Source organism: Xenopus tropicalis, chromosome 1, assembly GCF_000004195.4.
Source record: "Xenopus tropicalis strain Nigerian chromosome 1, UCB_Xtro_10.0, whole genome shotgun sequence".
Lineage (NCBI taxonomy): Eukaryota > Metazoa > Chordata > Amphibia > Anura > Pipidae > Xenopus > Xenopus tropicalis.
The window spans coordinates 64,332,119-64,348,122 of record NC_030677.2 but is presented as its reverse complement, the minus strand read 5'-3'; the positions used below and the strand labels follow the sequence as shown (position 1 = coordinate 64,348,122).

The following is a 16,004-nucleotide window of genomic DNA, read 5'->3' as shown; positions in this document are numbered from 1 at the left end:
AAATATACATCCAGCTCTTAATATTTTAGTTCAACATATCATTAGGGAAATGGTGTTACAGTCACCTGCACATTGGCATAAAGATAATATTATAGTGAAACATTTGTACTTTATTTGCAGAACTCCAAACAGAGTGATTCTGTGGCCTGCATGGATGTTGCAGGGTTTGGTCCCATTAAAGAACATGGAGTTTTATTTGAGTGCTCTCCTGAGAATTGGAATGACCAAAAGAAATCCCCGCCAACTATGTCATATTGGGTTGTAGGGTAAGCACAATGTAATGTTTATAGTGAATTTATATAAAGTTACAGTAAAGTTGTGCATGGTATTCTTATAAGGCTGTAATCCTGTGGGACTGATTTAGCAAATGTTTGGTAGTTTATATCTGGCGGTAACCATGATTAATGATACCTTTTATTCTCCATTCAACATAGAAGAGTGCTTTTTCTCCCATTGCATTGCATTCATTTTAACACACTGCTTAATCATTTTATAAGTTTCATGGGGTGTTCAACATTTTGACAAACTGACACATTGAACAAAGCAAGAAAAGTAGGAAATAAATGCTTTTTTATAGTTATAGTAATAACTGTGATAAAATGTGTTTATGCCTGCTCCATGTTTTCATCACATAGGGGCAGAAGTATGAGATTCATGATATTAGTGCCTATGATTAAGGGGGATAGCACCAGAACACATAAGGCATTAAGGCTTGGTCTGTTCTAAAGCTGATAAAATAAAACATTATTTTTATTGGAAGATTGACTGCTGTCCACCTTTTTTTGTTTTTGTTGTTTTAAGAAGCCTGGGAATGCTTAGATACGTGCAGCCCCTTCCAATTAGTAGTTGTGGAGGGCTTGAGGGGCTTTAACTTTTTTTCTGCTAAATTAGAGAGCTTTGATCTCACACTTTGATAAATCTGCCCCTCTGTGTTCATAAAATGAGCACTTGTGTCTGGGCATGTGCTGCGCTCTGCACAACGCTCCAAATTAGTAGTTTCCCACCACTTTCCCCCATGAATAGAGCACTGCCAAATGCAGGTAGCATTGTATTCAGAAAAGGCACAGATATTTGAACTTCATTCTAGCAGTTTAAAGAGCCAGAGCGCTTTGCACTCAGGTTCACAAGCAGTTAAACAACAGCATTTCACTACAATGGGCAGGTAACTAGGACTAGATAAACTAAATTTTTTAGGGTGAAGACACACGGAGCTACTAGTAGCAGCTACTTTTTCACAGCTACTAAACACCAACAAATACCCTGCCATGGGCAATACTGAGAATTGCCTCTGCTAAAACACATTGAGACTTATCAGTAAATGATCAGCATTGTCTATTTTAGTAGCCACAACAAGTAGCTGCTACTAGTAGCCCCCCGTGTGTCTTCACCCTCAAAGGTGAATTTAAAGTAGGAACTTTTTAAAAGGTACCACACTAATGTAGTTCAACTTTGGGGAGGCTGCTACTTCTGCCCCAAAACTGTTAACTCCCAAATGGTTGAGCGATTCTTCTTATTTTTCAGAGGAACACAGGAATTGTTTACCTTACTAAATTATTACCTGACTCTGTCTTGTCCTGGACCTGTATCAGTTAACATAATATTTATAATGTTCTGAGTGACTAGTAAATTCTGACAGCCGTGTCTTTTTTGTATTTGTTCCTGTGCCTGGTACCTTAATTGTCCTGTTTCCCCCCATGCAGGAGACTCTTCATGCAGCCGCAGCCTCAGGAGCTCTATGTTTGTTTTCACGACTCCGTTACAGAAATTTCTGTTGAGCTGGCCTTTAAGCTCTCCTTCGGGATGCCTTTGTAAAAGGAATACAGCTTAAATAGACCTGTTATGTGTGCAGGGAAAACAATCTGTCCCCTATCTGTATTTAGTACATATTGTACTAGACTTTTATCATTATCGTTTATTCTAAAATGCACATTTTTTATTCGCTTTTCTATTTAATTTTTTTAACCACTGTGACCTCTGTGTTATTGCCTGACACTTAATATCAGTGCTTAGCCACAGGCTGACTATACACCTGGGTGACATTACCCCGTGAATTCATATTTGGATTAAAACAAAATGCTACTTAATAGTTTTAAGATAAAATTAGCTACTGTTTGCACTTATTTGGACATGGCTGACAGGTATTTGTGTGTGTCTGTGAGAAATTTTATTTAGGGATTAAGTTACTTAATAAAAGCTATTCAGCCATTTCCAAGCCTTTCTTGTCTGAAACACATTGATTGTCTTGCCACTTTGGGCTACTAAGCAATACATATGTTTTACCACAATGATTTACATTTACACTGAAGAAGATTAACCCACATATGTAATAAAAAACACTAAATTTGCCCATGAGCAGTAACTTATAGCAACCAATAAGATGCTGGCTTTTAAACAGGTGAACATTGCAAAGTTTAATAGCTGCATTCCACTCAGTATGTCCCTCTTTGTATGTCTGCTCAAAGGGCTACTAGGAGTAGCTTAGCCCCTCCCTCACAAAACATTTTGTGTCCATTGCAGGCCACCTGCTACTCCTTTCTCCACACAACGGTGAAGTCTGCTACCTGTGTAGTTACGCCACAGACTCCTAGGCATATTGAAAATGCATGGTCCTAGCTATTGTGCATGTGTGAAAATAGGTCTGTTTTTCAGGTCTCTAACTTTAAACAGTTTGATGAGCTTCTGGAGTAAATCAGTAGTTCTGTAAATACAGAAGAAAAATGTATTTTGATGAATAATAATTTTGTATTTTGATTCACGGTTTTATTATATGCCCTATTAAATTATTTTGTAATAAGTAGAAACATTCTGAATTTGTTTATGTAAATTTGTTATTAGAAATTGTTGTGGGTGATTAGTAATTCTATATTAGATATATATAACCTAATGTTTTTCTTAGTACAAACAACTTAACCGTGCTTACAGTTAACCATAGCTGACTAAAGCAGCTGAAATATTTACTAACATAGGTTTGTATCCTTATGTCACCCAGGTCTCTACCACCACATCATCACTGTCAAAATTGGAATTAGGTGTCGGCAATTTTTTTTTTTTATATTCTTGTATACACTTTGGCTCAGGGGGCAATGCCACTCAATATAAGAGGCAACTGGCACTTCTGTAAAGCAGTACTAGGAGCAAGGAGTATAACTAGTCAGGCCTCACAGTTTGATAAACACTATACTAGCATAGGACCTGAGCACACCACATACTTAATGGAAAGCACAACAATATACCGACATGTTTACTCTGTAAATCAAAGAGGCTGGAGTCCTAAATACAATGTACAATATAGTATAGTATAGCAACTCTTGCAGTATTTTCTTAGCATCAGCAACTCCAAATCAGTAATGAGCCATGAGTCCCATTCCCTGCCTTTGCATTCTCTTTTGTAAGAATGTAGCCTTTAAAGGAACAGTAACTCCAAAGATTGAAAGTGTATCAATGTTATTCAAATATAATGTACTGTTGCCCTGCTTTGGTAAAAGTTGTGTGTTTGTTTCAGAAACATTACTAGTTCATATAAATAAGCTGCTGTGTAGCCACGGGGTTGCTATTTAAATTGAAATAGGGCTACATAGCAGATAACATAAGCTCTGTAAAACACCATTTTTACAAGTGCAGGGCAACAGTACATAATTTTCTAATTACTTCTTGTTGTTACTGTTCCTTTAAGAGAAGAGTCTGATCATATTGATGGACATTTTAGAAATGCAGCACTTGATGTGTATAAGCAGGTTTATTACATTGCAGACAATTTTGGCAGTTATGAGATGTGACATTTTAGTCTGTGCAGGGGCTACATTATCATCTTAGAAAAGACCGTACATTTATATGCTGTTTATCAACTGTTTAAATTTAAAAATAGATGAATTATATACATGGTTTGAGTTTTCTGAGCCATGAGTTGTTGGGATCAGCAGCAGTTACACAGAGCAGGCTACACACTCTCTAGTTTCAGGGTATAAGCCATGTCACAGTCCAGGCGCCACAGCGATGGAGCATTTTATGCTTTTCACTGGCGCTTAGTTTTCAACCTGGGACATGTGAGTTAAAAAGCAAGGTCGTACAGGTCATTGAGTTCAGCGGCTGGGTTTGGCCTCCTGACGTTTGTTGTCACAGACATCAAGTCACAGATCTGCAGGGATTGGTATGCATTCAGTTTCCCACATGTCTGATGCAGCTCCACTTGTTTTGGCCCAAACATTTTTCCCCTGTGTAGAAAAAAGATTGGAAAATGTTTAGAACGTGTTCCACCTTTCCATGGTTCTTTATGTGCCCAACAGTGGCACTGTATTCATGCCTACATATGTCATAAGCTGTATGCTTCCCAAACACAGTCATGGCATTGATTGGTTCCAGTACCAAGCATGCTGATTTCCCCACAATATATGTGGTTGCCATAACCCATAGTACCCTAGGAGTCTGAATGACAAGAGGGTCCGTGCTACATTGGGCTGCATTCATGCTCATTGCTGCTTCCCTAGGTATCAGACCTGAACCCACCCCATAGTCCAATCACAGAACAGATCCTCAGCTCCTCTGCTGAATTTGCCCACTAGTGTTCAGTAGTGGACTGGGGGAATTTTTTTAAGCATTTTTTTTTTTTTTTACCTTATAGGCACCCAAGGGCTTGGGTGCCTATAAGCCTAAAGCTGCCACTCTAGTCTTAGGCCATCAGGTGGCTATATGGAGAATATGGCCAGGACTGAGAATTATTACTGACAGTCAAACATGAGCTCTACTCATTTCAGTGAATGATGCTTTTAAAAATGCTACTTGTAATACAACATTTACAGAAGTAACTGGGGTGATCAGGCCATTCACCCTCTTGAGTGCCTTTATTTTTTCTGGCATGCAACACCCTCCAATCCCACAGTTTGATTATTAAGCACTTCGTCTTCGTGGAGTTTAATAATTAATCTGCAGTTAATCTGCATTGTTTTAATTTAAAAATACATATTTTCCTCTTTTTTGCCATTATAAAGCACTAATTTGAAATCTGGGCTGTTTTCAGTTAACCCCCTTTTCCTTTATAAACAGGGCAATTTGTTCAAAGTTCACTATCTACCTTTGAATAAACAAACCCTCCCTATGAGCAGCTCTTTATCAAGGGCTTCTTAATTGACTGGTAACTTGTTATATTCACTTCTCTGAGGTTCTGTGGGATAGGAATTGCACTAGTGAAGCTGGCTTAGTGCATATAAATCAATAGCCAAAAAGTATGTTCAGTTCAAGCCCTATTTATTGAGCTCGCATTGAAAAGGGGTGTATCTTTCATGCTTAATTTACCTTTGGGCTGAGTGGGATCTACTTCTGTGCAGTTCTTCAGCAATGTCCTTATCATCTACTGGGACGGAAATGCCTATGAACTGAAGAGTTAGCAGAGAGGGTTATTTAACACAGTTATCTTCTCTACATAAATTAAAACTATTTTCTGTTTATCAACCACCAACATGGGCTTTCAGTCTGTAGTCCTGTAGAGAGCTGTAAATATAATTTGACCCCCTGTCTATCTGTGTAAGAACTAAACCCGTTGTATTCTGTACAACTTCTAGCAGGCAGGTTATATATAGGCTATATATAGGTTATATATTTTGGTTGAACGTGATGCACGTATGTCTTTTTTCAACCTAACTTACTATGTTATACAGATTTTATCAGTATCTGCTCTATAAACCTGTGCTTTTTGCCCTATTCAGTTTAAGTGGCTAACCGCAGTTTATTTATATAAACTATAGTAGTGTTTATAAAGCCAACACACGTTTTATTAGAGCAGAGCAACAGCACATTATATTTAAATATAAATTTTTTGGTGAATAAAAAAAATTTCAAATTTCCAGTGGTTAACTGCATGGCAGATTATGGTCACGTATTTTTAGTAGATTTTGTTACATTTCAGCTGTTCATCTGACTAAAATGTAATTAGCTTTAGTGCTTGACAGTCAAGTAAACAAACTGTACATTAAATTGGTCTTTATTTTTAGACTTCTGACTTCCTTTTTAAATGAATAAGGGGCACTGACCACCACAGTCAAAAAACTATTGTTCTGTGAGGCTTCAATCACAGCTATTCATATTCCAGTTTCTCAAACCATTGGCTGGGTGCTAGAGTAATTTAGCCCGTAGCAACCATATAGCTGCTAAAATTCCAAACTGGAATGTTGTTGAATAAAGCTAAATAATAAAAATGAAGACCAATTGCACATTGTCTCGAAATTGCACTCTCTACAAAATACTAAAAGCTAATTTAAAGGTGAACAACCCCTTTAAGATTTATTAAAAATCAAGTTGACAAACACAGGAACAAATACTTGTGCAGGTATTTTCTGAAACCTCAAATAGTCGGAATTTATTAAAGAAAAAAAATAAAGTGAAAAAACAAAGCAAGTAAAAGCTGGGGAGGTTTTGTAGAAGTCAATGGGAATTGTCTCTAACAACTTTATCAATTTTCTTTTCCTGGTTTATAAAAACATTTGAGTTTTTCTGCCTCATTTAAAATGATTGGAGCAATGTAAGTCTTGCAACATGCAATTTTTGTTTCTGTGAAAAAACCCAAACATGAATAAAGCTGCCCATACACGCACGGATATAATGGTACAAAACATAGTTCCTTATGATTTTCGGACTGTGTGCTTTCTCCAAATTAACATCCCGATAATTTTCATACCATGGTGATTGGTCATTTAGCCGATGGGACAGGTTAGCAAATAACAATAAAATCTGTGCATCCATTGTGTATCTGGCGATAGCCTTGGGGGACCTACAACAGAAGTCACTAGTCTGCCAACTAGTTCAGAACATCCTCCGATATGTATTTTCAGGGTTTATCCTACAATTTCAGTCTGATTGTTAGTTTTAGATTGTTGCATTTAAACATACAACTGATATCCGAACGTTTGACAGAAGAAGACTAAAATCTGAATGTGTATGGCCACCTTTATCAGTTAGAGTAGTTTTTTAGATGTATGTAGTTGCATGGATTTTGGCTGCAAAATTTTCCCCCAAGTCAGCACAGGTTAACTATGTATCCAGATTTCTCTTTATGGTTACTAAGACCCTCTCAATAACAAGCCCCTCACCTCAGGACTGTAACTCTTATTGTTTTGTTCCTCAGAGCTGGAACTATGCTGAGCTCCACACCCAGACGCTGAAGGGTGCTCATCTGTATTCGCCCTACCGTCACTTTGTTGGCCTATCCATGATTCTCTTTTCTTGGCTTCCCAGAGTTCACTCTGACCAAATGTACCTGCACATAAATAACAGCTCACTGTTTAGAATAAACCGCAGTGATGCAAGTAAGTAATGAGTTTGGTGCAAATAAGCTGAAATAGCAAATACTCATATATCAGATTTTTAAATGTAAAGGTCACTATAATGGATTAACAGATTTAGTTGTACCTCATAGCCAAATGTAAAAAAAAACAAAAAAAACTATTTAGTATTCAGGAAACAAGAGGCCTCAAACATTTGGCCAGATTCAATCTGATGATAAAAAAATATCTTAGTTCAATTCCAGATTTTCCCACAGAGCCAGATGCAATTCAATTACAGAAACTCACTTGTTTCTCACACTAAAACTCTATGGGAAAAAACTGGAACCATTGTTTATTAAAATATGTTAAACCAATAGAATGCAACTTTTACTAGCAAATTACAAATAGGTTATAGGATCCGTTATCCAGAACGCTCAGAATTATGGGAAGGCCATCTCCTATAGACTACATTTTAATCAAATAATTGGCATTCATTTTTCTCTGTAATAATAAAACAGTACTTTGTACTTCATAACTAAGACATAATTCATTCTTATTGGAAGCAAAACAGTCTAATTGGGTTTAATGAATGTTTACATTATTTTTTAGGTATGGAGATCCAAATTACGGCAAATCCCCTTATCGGGAAAACACCAGGGGGCAGATTTATGATTTATGTGAGTTTAGAGCTTAACACATAAAAACTCACCAATGTTCTATTCATTCCTATGGAAGTTAGAACTCATTACAGGAAAAGGGGAATGGGGAAAGAAGAAATTCTCTTATTCAAGAAATTTTCTCAGAAACTAGTGTTTTCTTAGGGGTATAAAATTCGAAGTATTAAAAAAAAAAAAAAAAAAAAGCAAAGAAAGTTAGATCTCACCATTTCATAAATAGGGTTCTGAAAATCCCATAGAAATGAATAGTATGTGTTTGAGTTGTTATGTATTAAACTCTAAACTCACATTTTGATAAATCTGCCCCCAGGTCCCATACCTGTAGCTGTTATTGCAAAAAGCAAATGAGCCATACTATACTCTTCTTATGTTACTACAAGGACAAAAACCAAATCCAATAAGTACTTACTCATTGATATTTATAGATGAGATGTCAGAATTCAAACAAAAACTTTGCTTTACTAACAACTAAGCAAACTGCGTTGATAAGGTAATGAGATAAGAAAACAGCCTTATATACTGTAAATGTAAGGCTTCCATCATAAGTATTACATAGCACATACCAATAGGTTCCCCCTTCATAGACCAAAGTCTCACAGTGCAATCCACAGATGAAGTGACGACCAGCTTGTATTTGCTCACCGGAACCACTCTAGTTAAAATCAGAGAACATTATCATTTTTCTTGTGGTTTTTCATATCTTCAATAATGAGAAACATTTTTGATCTACAAGAGTAAAGGACCACTAACAATTTGGACAGAAAGTTTCATTCCTGACTGGGACACCTTTACGCAGTAGCTCATGTGAATGTGTGATGTTCCCGTCACACCAATATAAAGCTGTACTAACATACTGCCCTGAGTACAGGAACACTTGCTAAAAGGGCACAGAGGAACCATATATATCTACTTTTGGGTATTTGCTGGGCATTGGACCAGTTGTAAGTACCCTATCCATGCAACTCTTTTTAAGGAATAGTGCATACACCCAGCTAGTTTGGAACACAGGGATGTCAAATTGAAATTAAATTAGATATGACTTCATGCCAGAATCACACCCCACCATTAGCAACAAATGGTACTTGCCTGGTGATGTCACACTGGTGCGCTCTCCAGCAGTGAATCACTGTGCAAAAAGTAAATATAATATAGGTTACCGGTATCCATCAAGCAAACCATCAGTAGTAGTTAAGCCTGGAAAGCAAAGCAACTCACAAGGTGGTGGGTGGGCTTCGGGTCCATGCAGTGCATACTGTGATATATTCCAGATATAGACATAAAACAGCTGGTCCGCTGCACACAAAGTGGAATCATCTTCACTGATTGCCATGTCTCTCACAGCAGTTTGATAATGTGACTGCAAGAAGGCCAATAGTTTGATAAAGAAATACTGTCATGGGAAAACATGTTTTTTCAAAACACATCAGTTAATAGAGCTTCTCCAGCAGATTCCTGCATGGAAATCTGTTTTTCAAAAACACTAACATATTTTTTTATATTTAATTTTGAAACTTCACATCGGGCTACCCATATTCTTAATTTCCCAGGGTGCCATAACCTGTGCTCTGATAAACTTCAGTCACACTTTACTGTTGCACTGCAAGTTGGAGTGATATCCCCCTCCAAGTAGCTGATCAGCAGAACAATGGGAAGGTAGCAAGATAGCAGTTCCCAACAGAATAGCACTCAATAGTAAAAAATCTGACATGGAAGTAGGAGAAACAACATCTTACCTAAAAGCAGTTCTAATGTGTAGCGCTGGCTCCTTCTGAAAGCTCAGAATCAGGCACAATAATGTGACTTCAAGAACTCTAATATCAAATACATTGCACCTAGATTATACTATTTGTGATGTTAAACAAGGTGAATTTGGTTTTGCAGTGACTTCAAACTTTGACCAAACAACACCATACCAAACAACACCAACTCCCTTTCCTAGCAGATGTATTAGAGCTAACTTAAATAATTGACACCAGCATAAACAAATTGTAACAAAATAACTGACTCTGGCACAAATCCTGTATGCAGAGAGAGAGTATTTTAGTTATTTTGAAAGAATCAACTGTAATACATCTTCTAGGCAAAGGAACCCCCCAAAGGATGTATTAAACCTAACTCTCAATTAAAGTCTGACTCCACCTCTTGCATGAAGAGAGGCAGATTGATGAGAAGAGAATAGTGAAGAGTGCAACATTACATTGGTACAACATTTTGAATTCATTATATTTAGAAAAATTCTTAGATGAAGTTTAAAATAAAGTTTCATTTCCATGATAGTTTCCCTTTAATCTCCCCCACTAAACTCCTAATCAACAGTTAATAGGTATTCTATTGATAAAATAAGAATATTAGGCATGATTAAGATCATACATACACTTGGGAAGCTTCCAAAGACTTTGCCTCCATCGAATATGTGCCAAAAAGTTATTTGTCCTGAAAAATATATATAAAAAAGGTAAATTAATATAATTTAGAAACTTTGGTTTCTATTCGCATGTACTAATTCAGCGTATGTATTTTGTGATTTCTTTAATCCAAAAAAGTGTCACTGTGTGATTTGCCACCATAAAATCAGGGAATTGTTTGGACCACAGCAACCAGATAGTTGCTGAAATTCCAACCTGGAGAGCTGCAGCACAATAATAAATAAAGATAATGGAAGCCAAATGTTAACTCCCAGAACAAACCTCTTCCAGGTTCACCTCCCAAAGGCAGCATAGAGCAGGCAGAGTTTGGTACACAGAGGCAGGGTAGGACAGGCAGCGTATGGCACACACAGGCAGCATAGGGGCAGGCAGAGTTTGGCACACACAGGCAGGGTAGGGCAGGCAGAGTATGACACACACACAGGCAGCATAGGGCAGGCAGAGTTTGGCACACACAGGCAGAGTATGGCACACACTGGCAGCGTAGGTCAGGCAGAGTATGGCACACACAGGCAGGGTAGGACAGGCAGAGTATGGCACACACAGGCAGCATAGGGGCAGGCAGAGTTTGGCACACACAGGCAGGGTAGGGCAGGCAGAGTATGGCACACACAGGCAGGGTAGGACAGGCAGAGTATAGCACACACAGGCAGAATAGGGCAGGCAGAGTATGGCACACACAGGCAGCATAGGGCAGGCAGAGTATGGCACACACAGACAGCATGGGGCATGCAGAGTATGGCACACACAGACAGGGTAGGGCAGGCAGAGTATGGGGAGCGCAGGAAGAAAAGCATCCCATTCTTCCTAAGGGGACTGTACTAACAGGTGTATGTAACCGCCAAACGCAAGTGGAACAAATAAGAACACCACCACAGAGAGCAGGAAGAAATGCTTGTGAATATGAGCCCTTAGGTAAAGTAAAGTTACATTAGCACTACATAAACCAAAGAAACCAGTGTAGTTTGATGGGCCTCATAACATAAGCAACCCAAATGTATAAAATAATACTGCTTTGGATTACATGTGTCCTTTACTCCAACACAAGGTTATGTGATTTGCAGCAATACTAACCGTTTGGTCCACTAGCTGCCAAAACAGCGCATTCATTCTTCCAGTCACGTGAACTCAGAAATATCAGTTTTTGGATGATTAAATCTGAAGATCCTATATAAAATAAAGTATACATTTTTTATTTTGTTAAAGGGAATGGAAAGATGAAATATGGAGATTAGGGCAGCTGTAAAAGTCACATGATGTATATTATGAATGAGGGAGAAGTATAAGGAAAGCTCAGACCTGTTTCATTACTCAGTTCTTCCTGCTTGGGAATGCCAAGACTGCACATCATATTGCCAGATGTTACATCCCAGATAAAGATTTCACCATCCGAACTGGAAGAAGCCACAAGGTTTGGGGGACATGATGCAACGCAGAGAATTTCTCCTTTATGTTTGTTCCTCTGTACAGACAGAATACACCAAATCCAAGTGACATGAAGTTTACTGCATGAATGTAATACTACTGTTATTATTATCAATAGATTCGGGATAGCAGTAAAATAGAAGGGTGCATACATGAAACACACAGAGTACATGCAAATAATAGTCATTACAGGAGGTAAAGAGGACGCTGCTCAGGAGAAACTAGGCTTTACAGCACTGACATAGCAATTAATAGCAAATGTATGCAGAAGCAGCGTACACCATTGCTTGCCATGCAGGTTATGTGTCAGTTTTATGCACAACTTTTTACTCCCATTGATTTGAAATGTAACATTTTGGCATCAATTCTGGCATAGCCCTGCCATACACTCATTTATTATTAGATGCACCAAAACTTTAAAATGTGGAATTTACTGCTCAGCCTTATTTGGTGCTGTGAAAATCTGCAGCAGACTTTACACCAATCTGTGTACATTTTATTAATTAATATTAAATTAACAACAATTTATTAATTTTCCCTTGTGATATAGAAACAGTGCACATTCTGCCCTAACAAGGCATATTGTGGAATAGTGTTGGGTATATCTTCCCTTTAAATAAGCAAAACTAGACAATATTGCAAAGTTTAGGGGGAAAAAAAGACAAATAAAGCTAAGGGACAAAGTATTACCAAATGCTTGTTTATGGTTTTTAGACAGTTTTGGTGATTAATAAATGCAATGTTAATGAATTACCCACAAATCTCCTAAAAAAATTGATCAAGCTACTAATTTTATTATTGTAGAATGAATTTCTTTGTAATGCCTTTAACTCTTCTATCAAGCAAATATAGCAGAAATTCATATATACATGTATAAAATACATTATCAGAAAACTGCAAATGACAGGAAGGCCATTTCTCTGCAATAATAAAACAGTAGCTTGTACTTGATGATAACTGAGATGCCTCAATCCATATTGGTGGTAAAACAGTATTATTGGGCTTGGTTAATATATAAGGAAAACCCCAGCATTCTGGATATACAGGTATGTATGATTATGGACGCACTGCCAACCATTAAAAGGATATTTAAAGTAGCTTTGGTGTTTTAATTTAAGGAAATGCTGCAGAATGCTCACTACTACCTTTACATTATAAAAATTTGCTCTTTACCATGTTGCTGATCAACGTGTGATTGGGATATTGGTTTTCCAGTACTGCTGAATCTTGCTGATCCTTTTTTTTAAAAAAGGGAAACATCAAACCAGTAAGTGCCAGATTCACTAATGATCATGATGGGTCAATCTTGATCATCGATCAGAATTTATCAACGTACATAACAAAATGAAAGCTATCAGAACAACTACTTAGAAAACATACCTACAGAGCAATATAATCAGTATCAGTATACTATTGGATAAAATATCTCAGACCAATGGTTCTTTATGGGGTCTGAAATATCATATCCCATATGCCTACAGACAACGATTAACTATTTTGTCTGTATTGGTCAAACTGGCACTTAATTAAAATGTGCCATTTAAATTGACGTTCCCAGGGCCCTCTATGCACCAGGTCTGATTATGCACTCATAGTCAAACCATAAATCCTGTAGTGATTTTTTCTAAGTAGGGTAATGTATATGAGGTTATCTCCAATTGCACATCCTTCTTTTCTGAGCATATTTGGAGCAGACCATTGCTGGCATTTAGAAACTGCCCAAAAAAAGAAATCTGCAATGTCTATATTATAAAGCCCAAGTTTTTTTACAGCAGTTATTTACACCCAGTAGATCCCTTCTTTATCAAGCTCTGCTATTGAATCATAACTAATATTTAATATCTAAACAAAGGTTAGCTTCCATCTAATACATGTATTTTCCCTGATACACAAATAAATACAGTAATCTGTGTATTTAGAACATTCCTTCTTGTGTTTCTATTTATATTCATTGAAATTAACAAACATTATATGATGTATTTTTCCTCTAAAATTCAGAATCATCTCTACAGGTAATCCCATAGCCTAATGCCACATCTGGCATTGTCTATCTTAGTATATTTCCTCCAACAGAGAAACAATGGAAAGCACACGTGCCATTTGTCACTAAATTTCCTAGCAGCGTTCAGCCTGAAAATGCACATTTGAGGATGATGGGGCAGAAAACCACCTGTTTCAGCAGTGAAAGGTGCTTGCTAATAAACTCAATGACAGACAGCATGGCTGGTTTCTGGTGTTTCCCTGTAGGTAGATATACATAGGTGCGACATTAGCCTTAAAGAAATTGTATGTACAAGAAATAGTAAAGACATCTGCACTTACTGGTAAAATGGTGATTTGTTTGCCACATCCAGCAGATATCATAAACCTTTAAAGTAAATTATAATTATTAGTGAATGAAACTTGTATTGCTTGTGTGTCTATAAACTACAAGTCCCCATTTTGAAATGCCATTCTAATGTCATCATAAGAATTCAGTGCAATTTTTGTCCGTGTGTAAGAGATGGCTCTTTATATTGAGCAGTATTTTAAGGTGTGACAAACAGACAGACAGACAGAAGCAGCTGTTTCCTGCCAGTGGGTAACATTGGTCAAATTACATAATGTACCATAAGCCTTATTAATTAGGCATGTGCATTTTTGGGTGAAAATTACATGCATGTGCAGTATGTTATATGCTAACTGCAGTGAGAAGTCCTCTGCAACATTCCTTACTATCACTTGTCCAGGCTAAATTAGTGTCACTGATGCATTTAAATTTAAATAAATGAAAAGAATTATATACACATTTATAACTATTTAGTCTTTCTGCTCACACAGTATAAGAGTCACCAAGATAGATACATGTTGACAGCCTGGATATCACTGCCATTTTCAGTTTGTTAAAGCACCACTACAAAGGCAATCCAACCACTGCTCCTATATTCTAATACAGCACATTACTGCGGCTGCTTAATATGTTCCTTGTACTGAGTGAATGTTGTTTTACTGCTTTCTCTGCTCATTTGCATTTACTGTGGGGAATCAAATGATTTCTAGAGAGAGGTGAATACATGCCTGTATTTTTTTTTTTAATTTTAGTCTAAAAAGCCATTGAGCCAGTGATAGTCAGTCTATTTTTTGCCAAGCATAAGATAGAAAGTGCTACTGTGTTGGCTATCAGGGTGTCAAGCCAAAGGTTGCAGATGGAATAACTGCAGCCACTAGTTACGACTCATGACAATTAAAGTATCTCAAGCTTATCCTACCGTTTATTATGAAGCCATGCATAGGTGCAGTCATACTGTCCATCTGTTAAACTGTCTGGAAAATTCGAAAAAGAAAACAAAATTGTCAAAAATGCTATATAGATAGACATATATTGAATAAAAGTACCCCTTATTGTAAAATATTAGAATATTATATATATATATGACCATATAAAAGCACAAGGTTGAAGGCCAAGTGCTTTTATGCAGGTCATGTAACACAGAGGTGACTTCTAATATCCTGATATTCTTCAAAAGGGGGTACATTATTTATTATAATACACTGCACTAGCGATGTGCCCCTTTCTGGACTTGCTCTGACCCTAGCGTGGAGTGGGAGAGGGGTATCAGTACTGAGATTAACTGGCCCCCTGCATGGTTCTCACCTCAGATTCAGGCTGTAATCCCCCTGTATTGTTTAAAAATGTAATCCCCTGTGTTTTTCACACCTTTTAATCTCTGCATTGTTCCCCCCCTGCAGTGTTCACACCTCAGGCTCAGACTGTAATCACTCCCATTGTTCACTTCTTCACACCTCAGACATAGGTACTGTAGGCAGAGTATGGCACATACAGCCAGCATAGGGCAGGTAGAGTATGGCACACACAGGCAGCATAGGTCAGGGAGGGTATGGCACACACAGGAAGGGTAGGGCAGGCAGAGTATGGCACACAGAGGCGGCATAGGGAAGGCAGAGTATGGCACACACAGGCAGGGTAGGACAGGCAGAGTATGGCACACACAGGCAGGGTAGTGTGTGCCATACTCTGCTTGCCCTATGCTGCTTGTGGGAGGTGAACCTGGCAGGGGTTTGTTGTGGGAGTTTGTTAGCAGTTGGAAATAGCCATTAAATGGTCCCCTAAGGTGTGTAATTATGTACTGGGGGTTGCTCTGCTATCCACAGGGGAGGAGAAGGCATATGGAATTTAAGGGTATATCTTAATATGACACAATTCTTTCACATATGAATGATGG

General features: G+C 37.7%; 2 protein-coding genes across 4 annotated transcripts in view; one reads left to right on the top strand and one right to left on the bottom strand.

Annotated features, from left to right (window-relative positions):
• The window catches only part of intu (inturned planar cell polarity protein), a 37,936-nt gene extending 35,139 nt beyond the window's left edge, over positions 1 to 2,797 (top strand). For all 3 annotated transcript variants that reach the window (XM_012955561.3, XM_002932043.5, XM_031895528.1), the window contains exons 15-16: positions 121 to 266; positions 1,701 to 2,797. In XM_012955561.3, the coding sequence (XP_012811015.2) occupies positions 121 to 266; positions 1,701 to 1,812 (258 nt within the window). In that variant the 3' untranslated portion in view covers positions 1,813 to 2,797. The remainder of the gene's footprint in view (positions 1 to 120; positions 267 to 1,700) is intronic.
• A 920-nt stretch (positions 2,798 to 3,717) lies between these two features.
• Positions 3,718 to 16,004, bottom strand: part of LOC100498290 (WD repeat-containing protein 64) — a 32,676-nt gene continuing 20,389 nt past the window's right edge. Inside the window, exons 16-27 of the mRNA XM_018096134.2 lie at positions 15,030 to 15,084; positions 14,104 to 14,149; positions 12,955 to 13,017; positions 11,656 to 11,818; positions 11,431 to 11,523; positions 10,305 to 10,363; positions 9,146 to 9,287; positions 9,017 to 9,056; positions 8,494 to 8,582; positions 7,080 to 7,246; positions 5,290 to 5,369; positions 3,718 to 4,211 (exon numbers count right to left, since the gene is read on the bottom strand). Of these exons, the coding sequence (XP_017951623.2) occupies positions 4,049 to 4,211; positions 5,290 to 5,369; positions 7,080 to 7,246; positions 8,494 to 8,582; positions 9,017 to 9,056; positions 9,146 to 9,287; positions 10,305 to 10,363; positions 11,431 to 11,523; positions 11,656 to 11,818; positions 12,955 to 13,017; positions 14,104 to 14,149; positions 15,030 to 15,084 (1,160 nt within the window). The 3' untranslated portion in view covers positions 3,718 to 4,048. The remainder of the gene's footprint in view (positions 4,212 to 5,289; positions 5,370 to 7,079; positions 7,247 to 8,493; positions 8,583 to 9,016; positions 9,057 to 9,145; positions 9,288 to 10,304; positions 10,364 to 11,430; positions 11,524 to 11,655; positions 11,819 to 12,954; positions 13,018 to 14,103; positions 14,150 to 15,029; positions 15,085 to 16,004) is intronic.